This window comes from Amphiura filiformis, chromosome 1, assembly GCF_039555335.1.
Source record: "Amphiura filiformis chromosome 1, Afil_fr2py, whole genome shotgun sequence".
Classification (NCBI taxonomy): Eukaryota; Metazoa; Echinodermata; class Ophiuroidea; order Amphilepidida; family Amphiuridae; genus Amphiura; species Amphiura filiformis.
In genome coordinates, this window is record NC_092628.1 from 4,946,145 (window position 1) to 4,962,748 (window position 16,604).

The following is a 16,604-nucleotide window of genomic DNA, read 5'->3' on the forward strand; positions in this document are numbered from 1 at the left end:
CGGATTAGATAGTGCATCTATTAAAAAAACAAAGTTATCCCAATATGGTTCAGTTTTGAAATTGTGATTATTTTTCCAAGTGTAAGGATACTTTCTTGGAGCAGTATACATACACATACATACAGTCCCCAAAAAAAAAGAGGCCCCACATTGTTCAAATATATTTTGGTATGTAAAGAAACCTACAATCGTTAGCTTTAATAAACCAAAACAATTATTTCAATCGGCTCATAACTTTTGAAGATATGTCCTTTTAAAGAAATGTATCCGTTTTCACTCTGTCCACGGAGGAGGTTTGGCTACTTCAAAGATTGAAAAGTGCATATACCATTCATGAATATAAAACATTCCTCGATGATAACTTTATAAAATAACAACTTTATTTAAGGGAATGGGCTTTACCGGTGGGCTTATGGGTTATGGATTTTGTTAATTGTCATTAATTTGGGCGAAATTGATGTGGGACGGGACTTCTTTTGCTATACTTGCAATTACTTATGTTTTTCTCGTTTCTTGCTTTCTTTTTATTGACAACATAAGTCATTTCTCTTTTTGGAATAAAAGGTAGCCCTGAAAAGGGCTGTTTAGTTTGACTTTGGTTCTTTTGAAGTGAGTTTACTGTGCTGCTCTGCCCTCTACCTGGTTGCCTCCGTGACGAATACAGGTTTCAGCCCTAGTTATCATTGCATTAATTGCGTTGCGTACCATCTTTAAGGCCTTGTGCGCCGGATACTTGCGAATGCAGCAGTAATACGGGGTTGCGAAGATGTTTGAAGCTAGCTGGTGATCCTCGCTTATAGTGAATGCTTTCCCAATACTAATACTATTATCTATCCATGTCATTAACCGTGTGTTTCGTTTAAATCTTTGATGTAGCCAAACCTCATCCGTGGACAGAGTGAAAAACGGGTACATTTCTTAAAGAGGGCATATCTTCAAAAATTGTGAGCCGATTGAAAGAATTGTTTTGGTTTATTAAAGCTAACGATTTAGGGTTTCTTTACATACCAAAATATATTTGATCAACGTTTCAGAAATAGGAGAAAAAGAGGGCGCAATGTGGGGCCTCTTTTTTTTGGTACACCCTGTACACAACTACCATCCTACATATGCCTACATGCACAAATATTTTATTAGATATCTGCAAAATACATTACAGTGGCGACACAAAGGTGCTCACAGAGCTGGCGGCAAACCAATCATCTAATTATATGCAAAGAGGAGCAAACTTAACGAGAAATGCGAAGGCAATAAAACAATGTGACTACAACAAAAGAAAACAAAGAGTAGACCAAAGGCAAGCATACAGTGGAAAAATGCAGAGAATAACATGTTCAATTTTTTTGTAACCAACAAGGTCACAAAAAGTAGAAAACCTTTCCTACTGAAAAGACAAGTTACAGTTGTATGCCATTTTGCACCTTGTTTGGTCTGAAAACTATTGAAATCTTAATGTTTCAATTTGGCATTAAAGCCATAATGTACGATCTTATAATATGAAATTGGTTATATTTTTTCAAACCTGATTTTTTTGCATATTTGTAAAATGTCCCAACTTGCACCTAAATGGTATCGACCAAATTTGTTGTCGTTGTAGGTCAACAGAGCAAAGTTCGACATATTATCATAATTTAAAAATTAACAGAAAAGGATAGATAAATATCAACATATGTACGTATTAATTGAATTGCAAATTTATTACACATATTGCAATTCCGAATTTGTAATATGTTATCAAAAACAAGATTTTAAAAGTATTTGACGACGGAAAAGTTGAACAAAATAGACAATTTTGCTGCACATCAGTCTCATGTTGTTCCGACTTTGCATTCAAATATATAGGAAGACCACTCGCTATGTAGAAGGTCACTTCGAGACTTACTGTCTATAAGCTGTTATGGTTTTTATAAAAGCGCATTTATAACCGAAGCACGCTGTTCGGGGGTAGTTACTATTTTGATGTGTTTATTTGTGCAGGAGAGAATCGCACTCTAAAAGTTTTAGGCATGATTTTTACATAATATTTTTACTTTTTAACAAGAATTGTCTTTAAAAAGACAAAGTTCACGGATCAGGTGTATAGTACTCTACTTTGGTCTAACTTTCAATATCATTATACTATTACTAACCCACAGATACTAACCTACTCTGCACTGATTTAACAATAAACATGATAAATAAGTGATTTGAGGCATAAATGATACTTGCATTTTGAATCTGGAAAATAATTGTCAAAAAAACTTATTTTGCATAAATTAGGTTTTTAAGCCACCTACAGGAAACAAATTTACATCAAAATGTCCACTGTATCAGCCCACTTCCATGATCAGCGCATCAGATGCTGCATATTTAATTGGTAGCATCTCAAATTATTTTGTTGAATAGTTATCACTAAAGTAAACACATTACACTACATGGTCTTGCTAGTTTTGGGGCGCCCGCTACGGCGGCGTCCCCCATTATTTGGCTTGACTTTGCAAAAACCTTCTAATTTCGGTCTTGCTAGATTTACTTCGTAACTGTTTTGCTTAAAAGTATGCCCAGCTTAGAAATAAAACCACAATATGCTTGGATTTTATTTTATTATTGTTTTCTGATGTGCACGGGATAAAATGTTGTGCGTATATTCTTTGTTTAAAATACAAAATTAATGGACTTATAAAAACACCAAATAAACCGTGACCTTTGTATGGTCAGGTATGGTTTAAACCAGTTTACCGCCTCTTAGAACCCGATAGACGGTGACATTTGACCATTCTAATTATGTATGTTTTGAACATGTTTGCACATAAACTAGTTGTTTACAGTGTGAAGAATCTACAACATGCTCATCTATCAGGGCACAGTTCTTTAACCCCAATACATTTGTGCATTCATTGAATGACCTTTGAAAATGTGAGTACAAAAACTCATACTCTGCAACTTAAGGTCAAATTTTGCACTATGAGTGTTTAATTGAGGTTATTGATAATATGCCACTGGAATGAGGCCATTGTAGTCCATAGTGATTGCAGTAGCAACAGGGCCGTGACCTTTGCACACCTAATCCTTCAACCAAACAAAACAACCACTGACCAATCATGAAATCACTAATTGGTTTATGTGCTTCACTGCTAACTGATTGTGACCAAAAATATTAGAACACAGCTCAGTATCTTTGTGGTGACTATCTCTGATAAAAACATTAATCAACGAATTTCAATTCTGGTCAGCAGAGAAAGGAATAAATTCGAAAGACATGATTGTGTTGAAGGTCAGAAGTGTATTTGCAACCAGAGTTGCCAACCCCGCGATATGGTAGCCCAATTAGGCGACTTTTAACTCGTGGTTCACCGTTGTTGGGCAGTTTAAAGCAATAATGTACGATTTAGGCCTACATCATTTTGTTAGTGTTTACCCAAAATGCTGAATGAAATAATATTTATTGTAATATGCCTAACTGCTGGGAAGGGTTCCTAGCAAGGTAAAGTGAAAGAAACCCCAATGGCTATTTTGTCCGTTTAAAATAGAGTTCTATGGCCGATTTAAAGTCATAATTATGACGTAATTTTGTTATTTATTAATTACTATTTTTAGCAGAATTAATAACATAAAAATGGGCTGTGCCCGTTTCATGAAGAATAACGATCGATCTTACCCTTGATACCTCTTTGATATGAAAGGAGGGTATGATTTTTTTGTATTAGTTTAAGTATTTCCTAGCCTCTCTTAGCCACAGGGTTGGCTACAAAAGACACAAAGTATACCTTAGGATAAACTGGCATGAGTGCGCTGACCCCAGGTTTTCAACATTTCAGGATTGTTTGTGGACGGATGTCGGGTGAAAAACGAAATTATGTTTACATGACTTTGTCGAAATTCGTCGTGTGACAAGAATGAGTGTATAGATGACTAGGGGGGAAGCTTACTTATTTGTATCTTTTATACTATCCATCATATACCCTAGGCCCTGCATAACAAAAATTCAACAATATTCAATATCCAAAGCAATATCCTAACTACAATAGGCCCCCAAAACAGAACTCCCACCCCACATTATCGCAAATTGACACGAAAGCTTCATTCCATGAAGCATTTCTCTCGTATTTGATCATCATATCCCGTCCAGCTCACATTGGGCGCCCCATTCCTTTTTTAAAGGAATTTTTATTGTCAGGATATCCCAGCTTAATAAATGCCTGTAAATATATGAAAACCAATTATTATTTTGTAACAGAAAGTATAACATTGGATATGTTTATACACACATTGCTTGGTTATTACAAGAGTCAATAAACAATCAATTAACTAACAGTGTTCAATTAACTATAGAGAATGGACTTAATATACTGAAGTAAATAGGCTGAATAGGATTCTATGCCTTATCACTAAATAAATAAAATTATAGCTAATTATACTGACCATGGTGACCTCCTTAACCAATCAGCTATGTGTATTGTCAGCATGTGATTGCTATAAACCAATTACAAACATGTTTAAGAATAAGGCTAAAAATTCCCTACACTCAGCAGTCTCTCTGAAGATTAAATGTGCTAAATTGCCCTTGTCATGGGGAGCAGGATTAGATAAAGGCATACAAACGAGGGTATGAGATATTAAATATTATTTCCTAGACTCATAACCACATGGTTGGTGTATTACAATAGCTATTCAAGACACATGGTATGCAAGGGATAAACTGTGCATATGAGATGTGGGTTCAAATGGTTTTAATGTTCACTGGCGTGAACAAAAATATGAAACGAACAATATTGTCATCCCAAGCTAGATTTGGCAAAAACTTTAAAAACCAAACCTTATCACGCGTAGTTTTAAAAATTCTTCCTTGAGATTATAGGTTACTACGTGTTTTATTGGCATGTGTTTCATATGGGTGGAGAAGCAGTATGTGACCTTATCCCTATGACTATTCTGCCCTCTCCATCCACTTCCCAAACATAGCAACATCAGGAAAATCCTCAGTATATAAAATCGCTTTAAAAGTATGAAAATTCTTGCTGTGTATAAAAAAGAGGGAGAATTGATTTTTGGTTCTAAAGTCTACGAATATGTAATTTTCACCACATTTTCTTTGTTGTACTAGGGTTAAATAAAGACCTTTTTTCTCAATATAACCTTTTGAAAATTATCACTCGAATACCAATACTCGGGACAGTCAAAATATTGAAGTGTGGGTATTCGAAACTTTTAATTTATCCATGATTGAAATTTCTTTAAAACATATTTTTGCAGCTAGCAAGTACAAACTCAGACAAAATCCAGTTTTGTTGTTGCCGTGCATGCATACATTATCCTAAACACCAGCACGGAAAATTTTAACCAGTATCAATTGTATTATTTGATTCGGTTCAAGTGAATACAACAAAAGTTGTTTTGCACAATTCATATTTGGAGTTGAATCTATACATTAAAGGGACATTTAGAGCTTTTTCTACAATTAAAGGGACATTTAGAGCTTTTTCTACAATTAAAGGGACATTTAGAGCTTTTTCTACCAAAAAATATTTGTCTAATTGCTCCGTGAATTGATTTAAAAGCATAACTTGGAAGACCAGATTCTTGACTTTGCCACCTGCACAGTACATGCAAGACTAGGTACTTCAGTCCACGGTCCAGTTCATTTAAAACTAAATGTGCCGCTGTACATAGGTAAACCCTACAAGCACAAAATGTGGCAGTACGATAAGGCTGACTACTAGGGAATGAGAGGTTGTTTTTTTAAATCTGCAGACTGGCCTCTTGCAGTCATAATTTCATGACCAAGTAAATGCTTGCATCAACATCACTACTATTATCAGTGATGCAATGGGGGTTTTCATACCAGCAAAACTTGTTTCCAAGAAAACTGGCCACAAGGTGTTTTTGATGACCACTGTAAACGAGCAGTAAACAAGAAGCGTAGCTTATTCAGGAAGCTAAAAAAGAACAACACCAAGAAAAACAAGGATAACAGGTCAAAAGGAGCACAATCATGCAGAGAAGGTAGCTAGAACGAACTATATATAACAACAAGTTGAAGGCAGAACTCTCAGATGGTAGCCGCAGTAGCAAGAAATGGTAGAACATGATGTCGAAAACGTTTTGTGTTTCCTGGGACACAACTCAGCCTCCTGTATGAGACTTGTTTCTCCAAGGGAGTTTTTCCAATCCATATTTGAAGTCTAATCCATCTCTCAGCTATGCACCATCAGCAAGGTCACCGAGATTGTTGTGCAGAACCAACTTAACACTCAATTTACCACCACAGCACAGCTGACATCCTCACCATTTTGATCCAAGAGTGGTCCAAATCCCTGGACAGAGGCAACGAAGTACGTCTCATTAACCTGGACACCATCCTGTAAGCAGCTCATCTAGATTAGCGGCTACCTAACAGATCGTTCCATCAACGTTGTCTTATTTGATCAGTCTACATGTACTTCCTCCATCAATGCATCAGTTCCCCAGAGGTAAATATTCGGCCCACTTCATTGATGACCTTTGTGATGAGTGTGACAGCAACTCCACCTCTACGCAGATGATTGTGAGGTAACATCTAGAAGACAACCCTGAGGCCGTTACTGCTAGCCTAAACAGAGACCTGAGACCTGGATAAAATGAGGATCTGGGCAGACGGATGGAAGGTGACCATCGAGACATCAAAATGTAAGGCAATGACAATATCAGGAAACAGGAATCTAATCAAGATATATCTTCTGCTTGGTACTACCAATCTGGCTGAGAAGGAGGAGCTGGAGATCCTGGGAGTTACAGTTAACAGCAAGCAGACCTGGACAAAGCACATTTCTATTGTCCTATCCAGAGCAGGAAAGAAGCTGTGCGCTCTGAAGAGAGTTGCAAATAAACTTGATGACAGAGGCAGGGCAACCGTTTATAAGGCTCAAGTTCGCAGAGTGATGGAATACGCCTCACTGACTTGGATGAGTGTCAGCGCCACCACTCTAGCACTACTAGACTCTATCCAGAGGAAGGCCCAGTTGGTGCCCACCAGATCTGAAGACACTGCTACCAAAGCCATTTGTAAGAGCTACCCGCTCCAGCTGGAGTAATCGGAGACATATTTGACAACGGTGCACCATTCTTCAAAAGCAGAAAAGCATCTTATTTCACGTGTCTGATGCTTTACTATACCTCCTCACTCTAGTTGTTCCTATTGACACATGTGTTTTTTTATAGTGCCTTGGTACACAGGGACTTGACCTGTGTCAATCCTCACGGGCTTTAATTGTTCACTTTAATAATCATTTTATGTAAATTATTATGCAGCGATTTATAATACGCAGAGGCGTAAATCCAGAATTTAGCTGACCGTTTTGATTCACTAGACAACACATTTAAAAACAATCATGACCCCTATAAAACGCATAAAATGTTTATATTTGAACAGAATCACAGTATATAGTAAAGGGAATTTTCTACACAATTATAGAGGCTGTCATTTACTTCCGAATGGGAGACATGTGGTAGAGGGGGGTCATAACAATCCGGTCACCGATATATTCATGACCCCCCCCCCTTTCGAAAAAAACAGTCGACCTTAATTCCCTGCAAATTGATCAATTAACTTAACATTGTTATTTTGAACATAAAAAGCGCAGCGATTCATAATCTCGCGCCATAATAATGCAAAACAAGACCTAATAAAAACCCAATGCTTATAAACGAGACCATGATTGGGGTGGAAAAAAGTGGGAAAGAATACTGTGATGAAACTTGGTGAAATGAATCGCGTCCGTAAATAAAGACCTTCCTCCTCTGGAATTACCACGGTAACCACCTGCATAATTAAATCTATTATTACTGTACTGAATAAACATAATTTTTCACTTTTTCAATTAAAGGAGACAAGTAGAAACAGTGATCCCGCCTGGGAATCGAACCGCGGACTTCAGGTTTACGAGACCTGTGCCTTAACTACTGGGCCACGGGAGCTTCATGATTAGGCTGGTTGACATTTGAACCCATAAGCGGTCACTTAAACTTATCTTATCTCAGCTAATTGTGGGCGATAGAACAAGCAACACAACCTAAATAAAATAAGCAAGCAGCCTTCGGCAGTTGATCAGATCACGTCGCCAGAGAAAATCATGTGATAAACTGGGACGAATCCAAGATCCATGGGCGCGACCACAACAAAAAGTCTAGTGAAGTGTGGAGAGCTATGGAAAGGAGAAGAGAGGGAACAAGACCATGAACAGAGAAGAGGGGACTTATTTCCTAAGTCACGTCTACGATCCTCTTTTAAAGACTGGATAAGAGACTAAGAAGAATCGGAATCCAGTTTCCCGGTAAAGTGGGTCAGATGACCATATCAGTCATACCTTATGAAGTACTCCGATGCGAAGGACGAAATATTGTAGTAAGTAAAAATTTCACTTGGTATATGGAAATATTTATTCTAATCAACAAACCTATAAATGAGTCTATTCAACATGTAGTAATCTTTGGCAGAATACATTGCTTAATTTTATACCAAATTATTCAACATGTTTAAAGATGCATCGTCTATAGTTTTTTGTCATTAAAGTAATTTTACTTTTACTAGTTTTGAATTGAACTTGGATTGACTCATAACCTTTGTACATTATTCAGAGTTATAGAAAATACTTACCGCAGCCTATTCTCGTTGTATTGAAAGCTTGTCATGCATGAATGGTAAAAGTATTTTTGTGAGTCTGTATTAAGGGATCGGACAGCGACGTTTTTACGTATTTTTGTGGAATACCTGAGAGTACATCAGCCATATAGAATTGCATTTTGAAAACGAGGAATGTCCTTCTGATTTTTTTAATTCGCAATGTAATACACACTACATGGCATGAAATGATCATTTCAAAAATTGATATTTTGCCATTCAACAGTCCTCGAAGTAAACTTTATAAATCTAATGGTGTGTAGCTGAGATTTTTTGTGTGTGTTTTGGGAAAACAATCTATATCTTCAATACGAAGGGTTAATATTTATTATATTTATTACTTATATATTGTTGTATTATGTAGGGGTGGGTTTGGCTGTGGATAGGTGTGAGAACCGTTATTAAAGAAATTTTACATTCACTAGTTTTGAATTGACAGTTAAAGTGGGGGCTCAAAATCCCCACTCCCTCTCTCTCTTTCTTTTCTCTAGTCGACGGTTGCTTCTGTATGGAAAATGAAAAATGTTCAGGTATTGATGCTTTGATCATGTGATTTCTGAACTTCAGTATAAAGCCATTGTTGCGACCTGTTCAGCTGTGGAAAAACCACTCCAGTAAATATATTTTATGAAGCTGTTGTTGTCTGCATACTCGCACTGGCTTACGTTGTATCATGTGTATCGTGTGCAATCACGTCAACACCACGAGGTTAATTGTTATTTAGATTTTCCAGATCGTCTGATCATAGGCCTTCACATGGTCTGATCCTTTTAAACTCGTTGGGTAATGCCGTTTCCATTTCATAAGAGACACGTGTAATTTCAGGGAATCGGTTCATACCAGAAGAAATATACGGGATCAATACAGGGACGAGAGCTGTAAGTTGTAGAATAACTTGTTGTTTAATCTGGAAGGACATGTACGATAATCTAAATCAAAGGTGTGTTCTTTGGAGAATCAATTATTTGATTTGATTCTGAATCCGATAACTGATAAGCATTCAACATTGCACAATGGTCTATTATAGGCTGCAAATATTTGAATTGCATTTTTAGGGTTAGGAAAAAAGCACCCAATGAGAAACGGTGTATATATTTATTTGGTTGGAATGGCTTTCAGCGCCATCTACAGCAACATTTTATAGTAAAATATTTTTGGCAAACATTTTTGTGTTCTACGCTCGTACTTTGCGAATTAATGGCATTAATGACATCAACTTGCCTTGAACAAATTGGGTTATTGAGGTCAAAAGTCAAATGGGGATAAAATTAGAAAATGCTTTTATCAGGTTATAAAATATTACAAGTTGTTCGTCTGGTCCCAAAGATAAAAAGGTCAATGGTCATGTATCAGCATAATTAATAAGGTATAAGTCAAAAGGTACAATATCATTGTCATATGCCAAATTTTCAAAATGCTCCAATTGAATAAAAATAGTATCAAATCATTCGTATCTGTACAAATGATTATGATGAATACAAAAATGTATAATTTGCTAGGAGTCCCGGGATATGAGAGGTCCTCTTTATTCTATTTAGAATCATTAACCCAAGTTCAAAACCCTATATAGGTAGAGTATAATGTAACCTTGATAGTTTCTAGGTTTGTTTGTGCTAATTGATAATGCTTGTGTGCGATGCGTAATTCTTCTTTCCCCTGTATTTTGAGATATTAAGAATAACGATTAAGCATCATTTGATCTCGTGCGCTAGTTTGTAATGTTTGAATGTTTCCATGTTCCAGTGTATGATGCGGAGGCATTGTATGATTATAATTAGGCTGGCGGGTAAGCATCATTAATTGATCTCGTACATTGGTATGAAATGTGTTGTTTGTACTGTTTACCCTGACTGCTCGTATCCTTAAGAACCAGACTTAATTGAGTCATGTTTATCAGGGACAGTCTGTGTAACTCAGTGGTAGAGTGCTCGCCCGACAAGCGAGAGGTCTGGGGTTCAAGTCTCCGCCCACGCAGGTATGTCCGGAGTTTTTACTCTGGTATACCTGACCTGACTATGCATGTCATGTTTCCATTTGTAAATTCTTGTTTAATTATGCTAGTGTGAGATACGTAATTCTTATTTCCCCTGTGTGTTGATATATTAAGAATAACGATTAAGCATCATTAATTTGATCTCGTGCGTTTTTTAATGTTTGAATGTTTCCATGCTCCAGATAATGATGCGTATTAAAGCCTCTTCTCTCGATTATACATACATGTATTTTGCTTGCTTTTGTCAAGACGAATAATTTGAGTTTTAGTTTTTTTATGTTCCAATTGCTATTTCAATTGATTGATTGATTGATTGATTGATTGATTGATTGATTGATTGATTGATTGATTGATTGATTGATTGATTCGAACATTTTGCTAGGCAAATCCAATGAATAAATAACTCACTACTTAAGCTTTCACCATCAGGTCGGACGGCTTGATCACAAGTGGTTTGGTCCATTGCTTTTCCCGCAAAACGGCCTGTTGCCTCTTGATTGTAAACCTATGATCTGGAGAAGATACGTGGATGATGCGTTGGAGATCATTCAGAAGGGCAGCACGGAAAAGCTTACTGATCATCTAAATTACGTTGATACGACTGGGTATATAAAGTTTACCTTCGAAGAGGAAGATCAGGATAAAATCCCTTTTCTGGACCCTTTAATCGTCCACAAAGTAGACGGGTCCATGAAGCTGTTGGTGTACCATAAAAAGGCACACGGACCAATATTTAAATTTCCAATCGCAGCTCCCTTACATCAAAAACTTGGAGTCATCCGTACTTAGATGGAAAGGATGGACAACATAGTGACAGATGAAGAAGACAAGAAGGAGGAGGAATCAAGATCAGAACAGCGTTAACTGAATGTGGCTATCCAAAATGGTCTTTGAACAGAGTAAAACAACAAATGAAGGACAAACAACCTAAAGGAACACAGAAAAAGAAAGATGAAGTTCCATCCAAAGGAATGGTGGTCATCCCCTATGTAGAAAGCTTAACAAAGAGGCTCCAAAGAAATTTAAAGAAACATACCATCGCCACCGCTATGCGCCCTACCAACACGCTTAAAAGCCTATTAGTCCACCCTAAGGACAAGAAGGACATAGACCAGGCGAGTGACGTTGAGACGGGAAGACAGTTAGGGACAAGGCTTAATGAACATAAGAAAGATTCTGAAACAGTAGCAGAAAGGAAGATTACAAGACAAGAATCAAATTTTGAACATCACAAATCAGCCATCATTGACCACATCGCTCAAGAACACCGTGTTGAACAGGAAGGGCTAAAAATTCTTGACAGAGACTCAAACGTATTCACCAGAATAATAAGAGAAGCAATCCAAATGCGCAAAAGGGGGCCAGAACAATCGTCTCTCTCGATCACGTATACGATCCACTGCTCAAAACAAAAACATCATCACTTCTGGGAAATGTCAACAAGCCGTTTCGCGGGAAAGTAGTGGACCAAGCCACTTTTGATCAAGCCTTCAGACCTGATGGCGAAAGCTAAAGTAGTGATTGTTTGTTATTGTTTGATTAGTTAATTTATTGATTTATTGATTGACTGTATATATTGATTGATTAAGTTAATGAGTGATTGAGAAAGTTATTTTTTATCTCAAGTGCCACTAGCAATTATGGCATGTGATAGGTTACGGTATTTGTAAAGCTTGTTTTAAGGAGATTTTTACTAATTCAAAATCTAAGATTCTTAAATGTTCAAATTTACACTGGGTTCGTCGTGGATGGTCACAATTGTCACATTTAATAATCTCGATAAGTTATATTTTAGTAAAACTTCCCTTTGCATTTTACACGATCTGTATTAACCATATTCAATTTTATTGAATTCAATATCACAATACCGCTCTGAATAAACCGTTATGCTGTGCAAAGTTCAAAAATATGAGTCATCAGTAAGTAGGATTCAACAACAAAAAAGGTCAGCCAAAGAAATATTGACAAACAAAAGGTGTATTTCAGTTACCTAGATTTTAGTAGATTTAGATACCAGACTTGTCACGATTATATTACTTATATTGCTTAGTTAACTTTGAATCTTTTGTTATGCACATTGAAAACCTCGTGGCCTATGGAAATAAACTTCAATATGTGTTATATTTTTTCAAATAGACACGTCATAACAATTAAATAATTTACAGACAAATTTGGGTAATATGGTGGAACTTGGTACGAAAGAAAAATTTGAAAGACTTTTTTCTGTTATAAGCACTTCTGTTAAAATGCATTATCTTCATCAGTTGGGATGTACATTGACATCAACTTGGCGCACCCACAAAATGCCAGCTTTCCAGGTATCTGGGTCAGAGATCAAAAGTTCAATGTTGATGTCGTCTGCCATACCCATTTCTTTCAGATGGGTCGTTTATGGGTTTGAGAAAATAAATAAACTGAAATATATTTTAGATTAATTTACCAATTTTTTCTAAGCCGTGCGCTGTAATTTCGCTGTCTGATCAGAATTAAATCACACCAACTAGGCCAGTTACAATCTAATGATTGTTACAGCCACCAATTCTCTTTTAAAGCTCCTCAAATTCCGTTGGGTGAAGGAAGTTTTAGATAACCAAGCAACTAATTTTGAAAGCTGGAGGAGAGCTGGACACCCGGAGCAAACATGCAGGGGCCAGTATGTATTGGGGGTATTTCTTCATCAACGTTCCCAGGGATGACCGCAGGGGAGGCATAGACATCGTATACAAGTCCTCCCTTAATCTCCATTTGACACCGACTGGACTTTCACCTAAGACCTTTGAGCATGTGTTATGGTAAAGACCAAAGCAGGCCCGTACGCAGGATATTCGAGGTGGGGGTGCTGATTTTGAAAAAGTGGACTTTTTTCACAATTTTGTGAAAATTGGACCTTTTTGTGACCAAAAAAGCGTGAAGAACCCGCTCCCCCCTTGCGTACGGGCCAGGACCAAAGCTATCCGTTTAATTACCTGATAGTGATTACCGTCAACAGGCAATATCCTTCTACGTCCAATGGTCTTAAAACGAGTAAGTTCCTAGATGAACTCGAAGTCTTGGTGATATTTACTTATTACCGGGAAAGATGAAGCGATATATGAGCACAATTGTTGGTGCAGGTCTAAAACGATCTGTTATCTGCCTGACTCATAAGGATGGTCATACCATCGATCTGCTGATGGGCTGTCCAGAAGACAATTTGAAGCAATATTGTGTGATTTGCATATAAGAATATATTCCTATTTAAATATTAGTTTTCACTGATTATTGTCCCCTTTTAATTTCGAGCCAAAACAATTGCTATTTCATTCAACCGCCTACAATGCATGTAGCTCGCCTTTCGTATTATGATCATGAATATTGGCATAGCTTTACGAACAAACGAGGCGTAAGACGAATAGCGATATGCACACAGTTTATACGTCAAGGTGGATGGCGCATACAATGCGTGTAAACTCTCGCCGATCATATACCGTATTGTTCCTAATAAGCGCCCAGTCTCTATTAATCGTCAGCCAAAAAGGTTCCAAAATGAAAATGAAAAAGGCAATAAAATTTACCATTACTAATAGTGTAAATAAATAAATCCAAGTAAGGTAAATCATCCACAGTAAAGTGCTCAACCAAGAAGGGAGCTAGAATACATTTAAAATAGACTTGGTGATTTATTAAAGCATTATTTACAATATTGTTTCATGCAAGCCAGCCGAAGCCGACCTACACTCGTCAGAATATGCTTATCACTGGAAACTGATTTATATTTCTAGCGCGGAATCCTCACGCCGCGAAGTGGCGACGGCGAGCGCGAAGCGCCATCACCGAGCGTAAAACGCGCGGAGCTAGTGCTAGATCTTTAGACAGTTTAATTGGCATACATTTACGGTCAAAAATGGTTACATAACATAATATAAGCAATTCAAGTTCATGAAGACAGTCAATACTTGATATATTGATCAGTTGTAGTTGATCAAGAGATGCTTCTTCCTGTGTCTACAAGTGTTTATTAGCTCATTCCTTTTGTTCAGTGAGGAGAGATGAGGCTTAAATATGATGAAGTATTTTTCCTCTAGACAAAGTCTGCATAGTTTGTTGGTAGTTGAATAGGCCTTAGCCCGACTGATTAATTTCCATTCAGTTGAATAAGGTATTTTCTTATCCTTTAATTTCCAAATGTACTCGCTTAATGTTGTTGAATGCCTTTTGTCACTGTTATTAAAGTCACTCTTATGGCAATTAAAGCGTGTTTTGAACGAGTTAGCGGTTAGTCCAATATATGTTTCATGATGTGAATTGTCAAGTCGAGTTACCGTTTTGTATTATGTTTTGCATTTTTGGTATCTACTTACATGTTTTTATGTTTAGGAAGGCTTTGTATCAAATGAAACTTTTTAGATTTGGGTCAAATTAGGCTGTGAGGGTGCTTTACCATTTAACAACCCCTTTCGCAACCATTTTGTTTTATAAGTTAATCATACGAGAGATAATGATCAATTATCCGTATTAAACGCCCACCCTTCATGAAATGTCATGGCCCATGGGCGCTTATTATGAACAATAAGGTAATTATCATGATTATTCCCACATGATATCGCTATGGCTTAATGATGTGAGTGCTCCCTCTTGAAATCGCAAAAATTATATGCAAAATATAGGCCAATATTGTTATTTCTGCTTTAAAATCCTCGACCTTTTGCTAAATATTACCTTTTGCTATAATATGACTATTTATAACTTATATATCAAAGTTAAAGTCTACAGCCTTAGAACAACCAGTAATACACAAAAGCCCCAAATCAAGAATGCGTGCTATGGTTTACACGTAGTTGAATGCGTATCCCCTCGTATACAACTCTTTGTGCAACGGTCAGACATTTGGGATTAAGCTTAAAGCCGAATAGCTGTAAATACCCGTTTGGAGGGATGATATGGATTATTTTAAAAACATACAAGTACTGAAAATAATTGTTGCATATTCACTTTTTAGAAAGACCAATGGAATGTTACTAAGATTTTCAAATGCTGTTTACCCAGAACAGCAATTCTGCATCACTTTGCGGTGTTCATAACGATATCGTCATCTGTGTCCAATTCAGTTCCTATTTTGCTTGCATTTTTCCAAGTTGTCTTACAATTCTTTTTTATATAAATTGTTTTTTTAAAGTATTAATTCACTGTATTTATTTCAACCTATAATTTGACAGCTCGTAATCGGCGAGCCTTATGACATTGTGGATTAATATCAATATATTTTATTTTGAGAATTGCTTTGTGATATCTCGCCAAACGCCATCACGAATTATTAATTGAAAGTCCTATATTTGTTCTTCTTTCTTAAGGGGGTACTACACCCCTCGATAAATTTGTGTCTATTTTTGCATTTTTCTCAAAAACTAATAACACAGTGGTAACAAAATTTATGTATATTATAGGGGCAAGGAATCCAATTACTACACTGGAATTTCAGTGACCCAAGACAAGCGGTTTGTTATTTATGATAAGAAATAAGGTACCGCTAGGATGTACCTCATTTCCTATCATACAAATGTATATACTGAACTGCTTGTCTTGAGTCACTGAAATTTCAGTGTGGTAATTGGATTCCTTGCCCCAATAATATACATAACTTTTGTTACCAGTGTGTTATTATTTTTTGAGAAAAATGCAAAAATAGTCAAAAATCACCACAGGGTATAGTACCCCTTAACACAAAGAATATAGATTAGACAGGTCAAATATATTACTCTTAACGTCGGTATTCTTTTCGACGTAGTAATTACGAGTTGATTGATCTATAATTCAATGTTTTACATGTGCATATCTTTCAAGGTAGCCCTGGCAAGATATTATAGTTGGAGGTGGTCAGGGATGAATGTGATGATGTACGCAGGAAAAGTGCTGTTAATAGCACTCGGTTTACTTGCAACACAGTCAGTAACTCTAGCAGGTTAGTTCGTTTACTTTATAAGTTAATTCAGAATAGAG

The 16,604-nt window shown here is 36.7% G+C and overlaps 1 protein-coding gene across 1 annotated transcript in view; it reads left to right on the forward strand.

Moving 5' to 3' along the window:
* Positions 1–8,266: 8,266 nt before the first annotated feature.
* The window catches only part of LOC140154037 (uncharacterized), a 137,029-nt gene continuing 128,691 nt past the window's right edge, over positions 8,267–16,604 (forward strand). The window contains exons 1-2 of the mRNA XM_072180150.1: positions 8,267–8,359; positions 16,449–16,566. Of these exons, the coding sequence (XP_072036251.1) occupies positions 8,303–8,359; positions 16,449–16,566 (175 nt within the window). The 5' untranslated portion in view covers positions 8,267–8,302. The remainder of the gene's footprint in view (positions 8,360–16,448; positions 16,567–16,604) is intronic.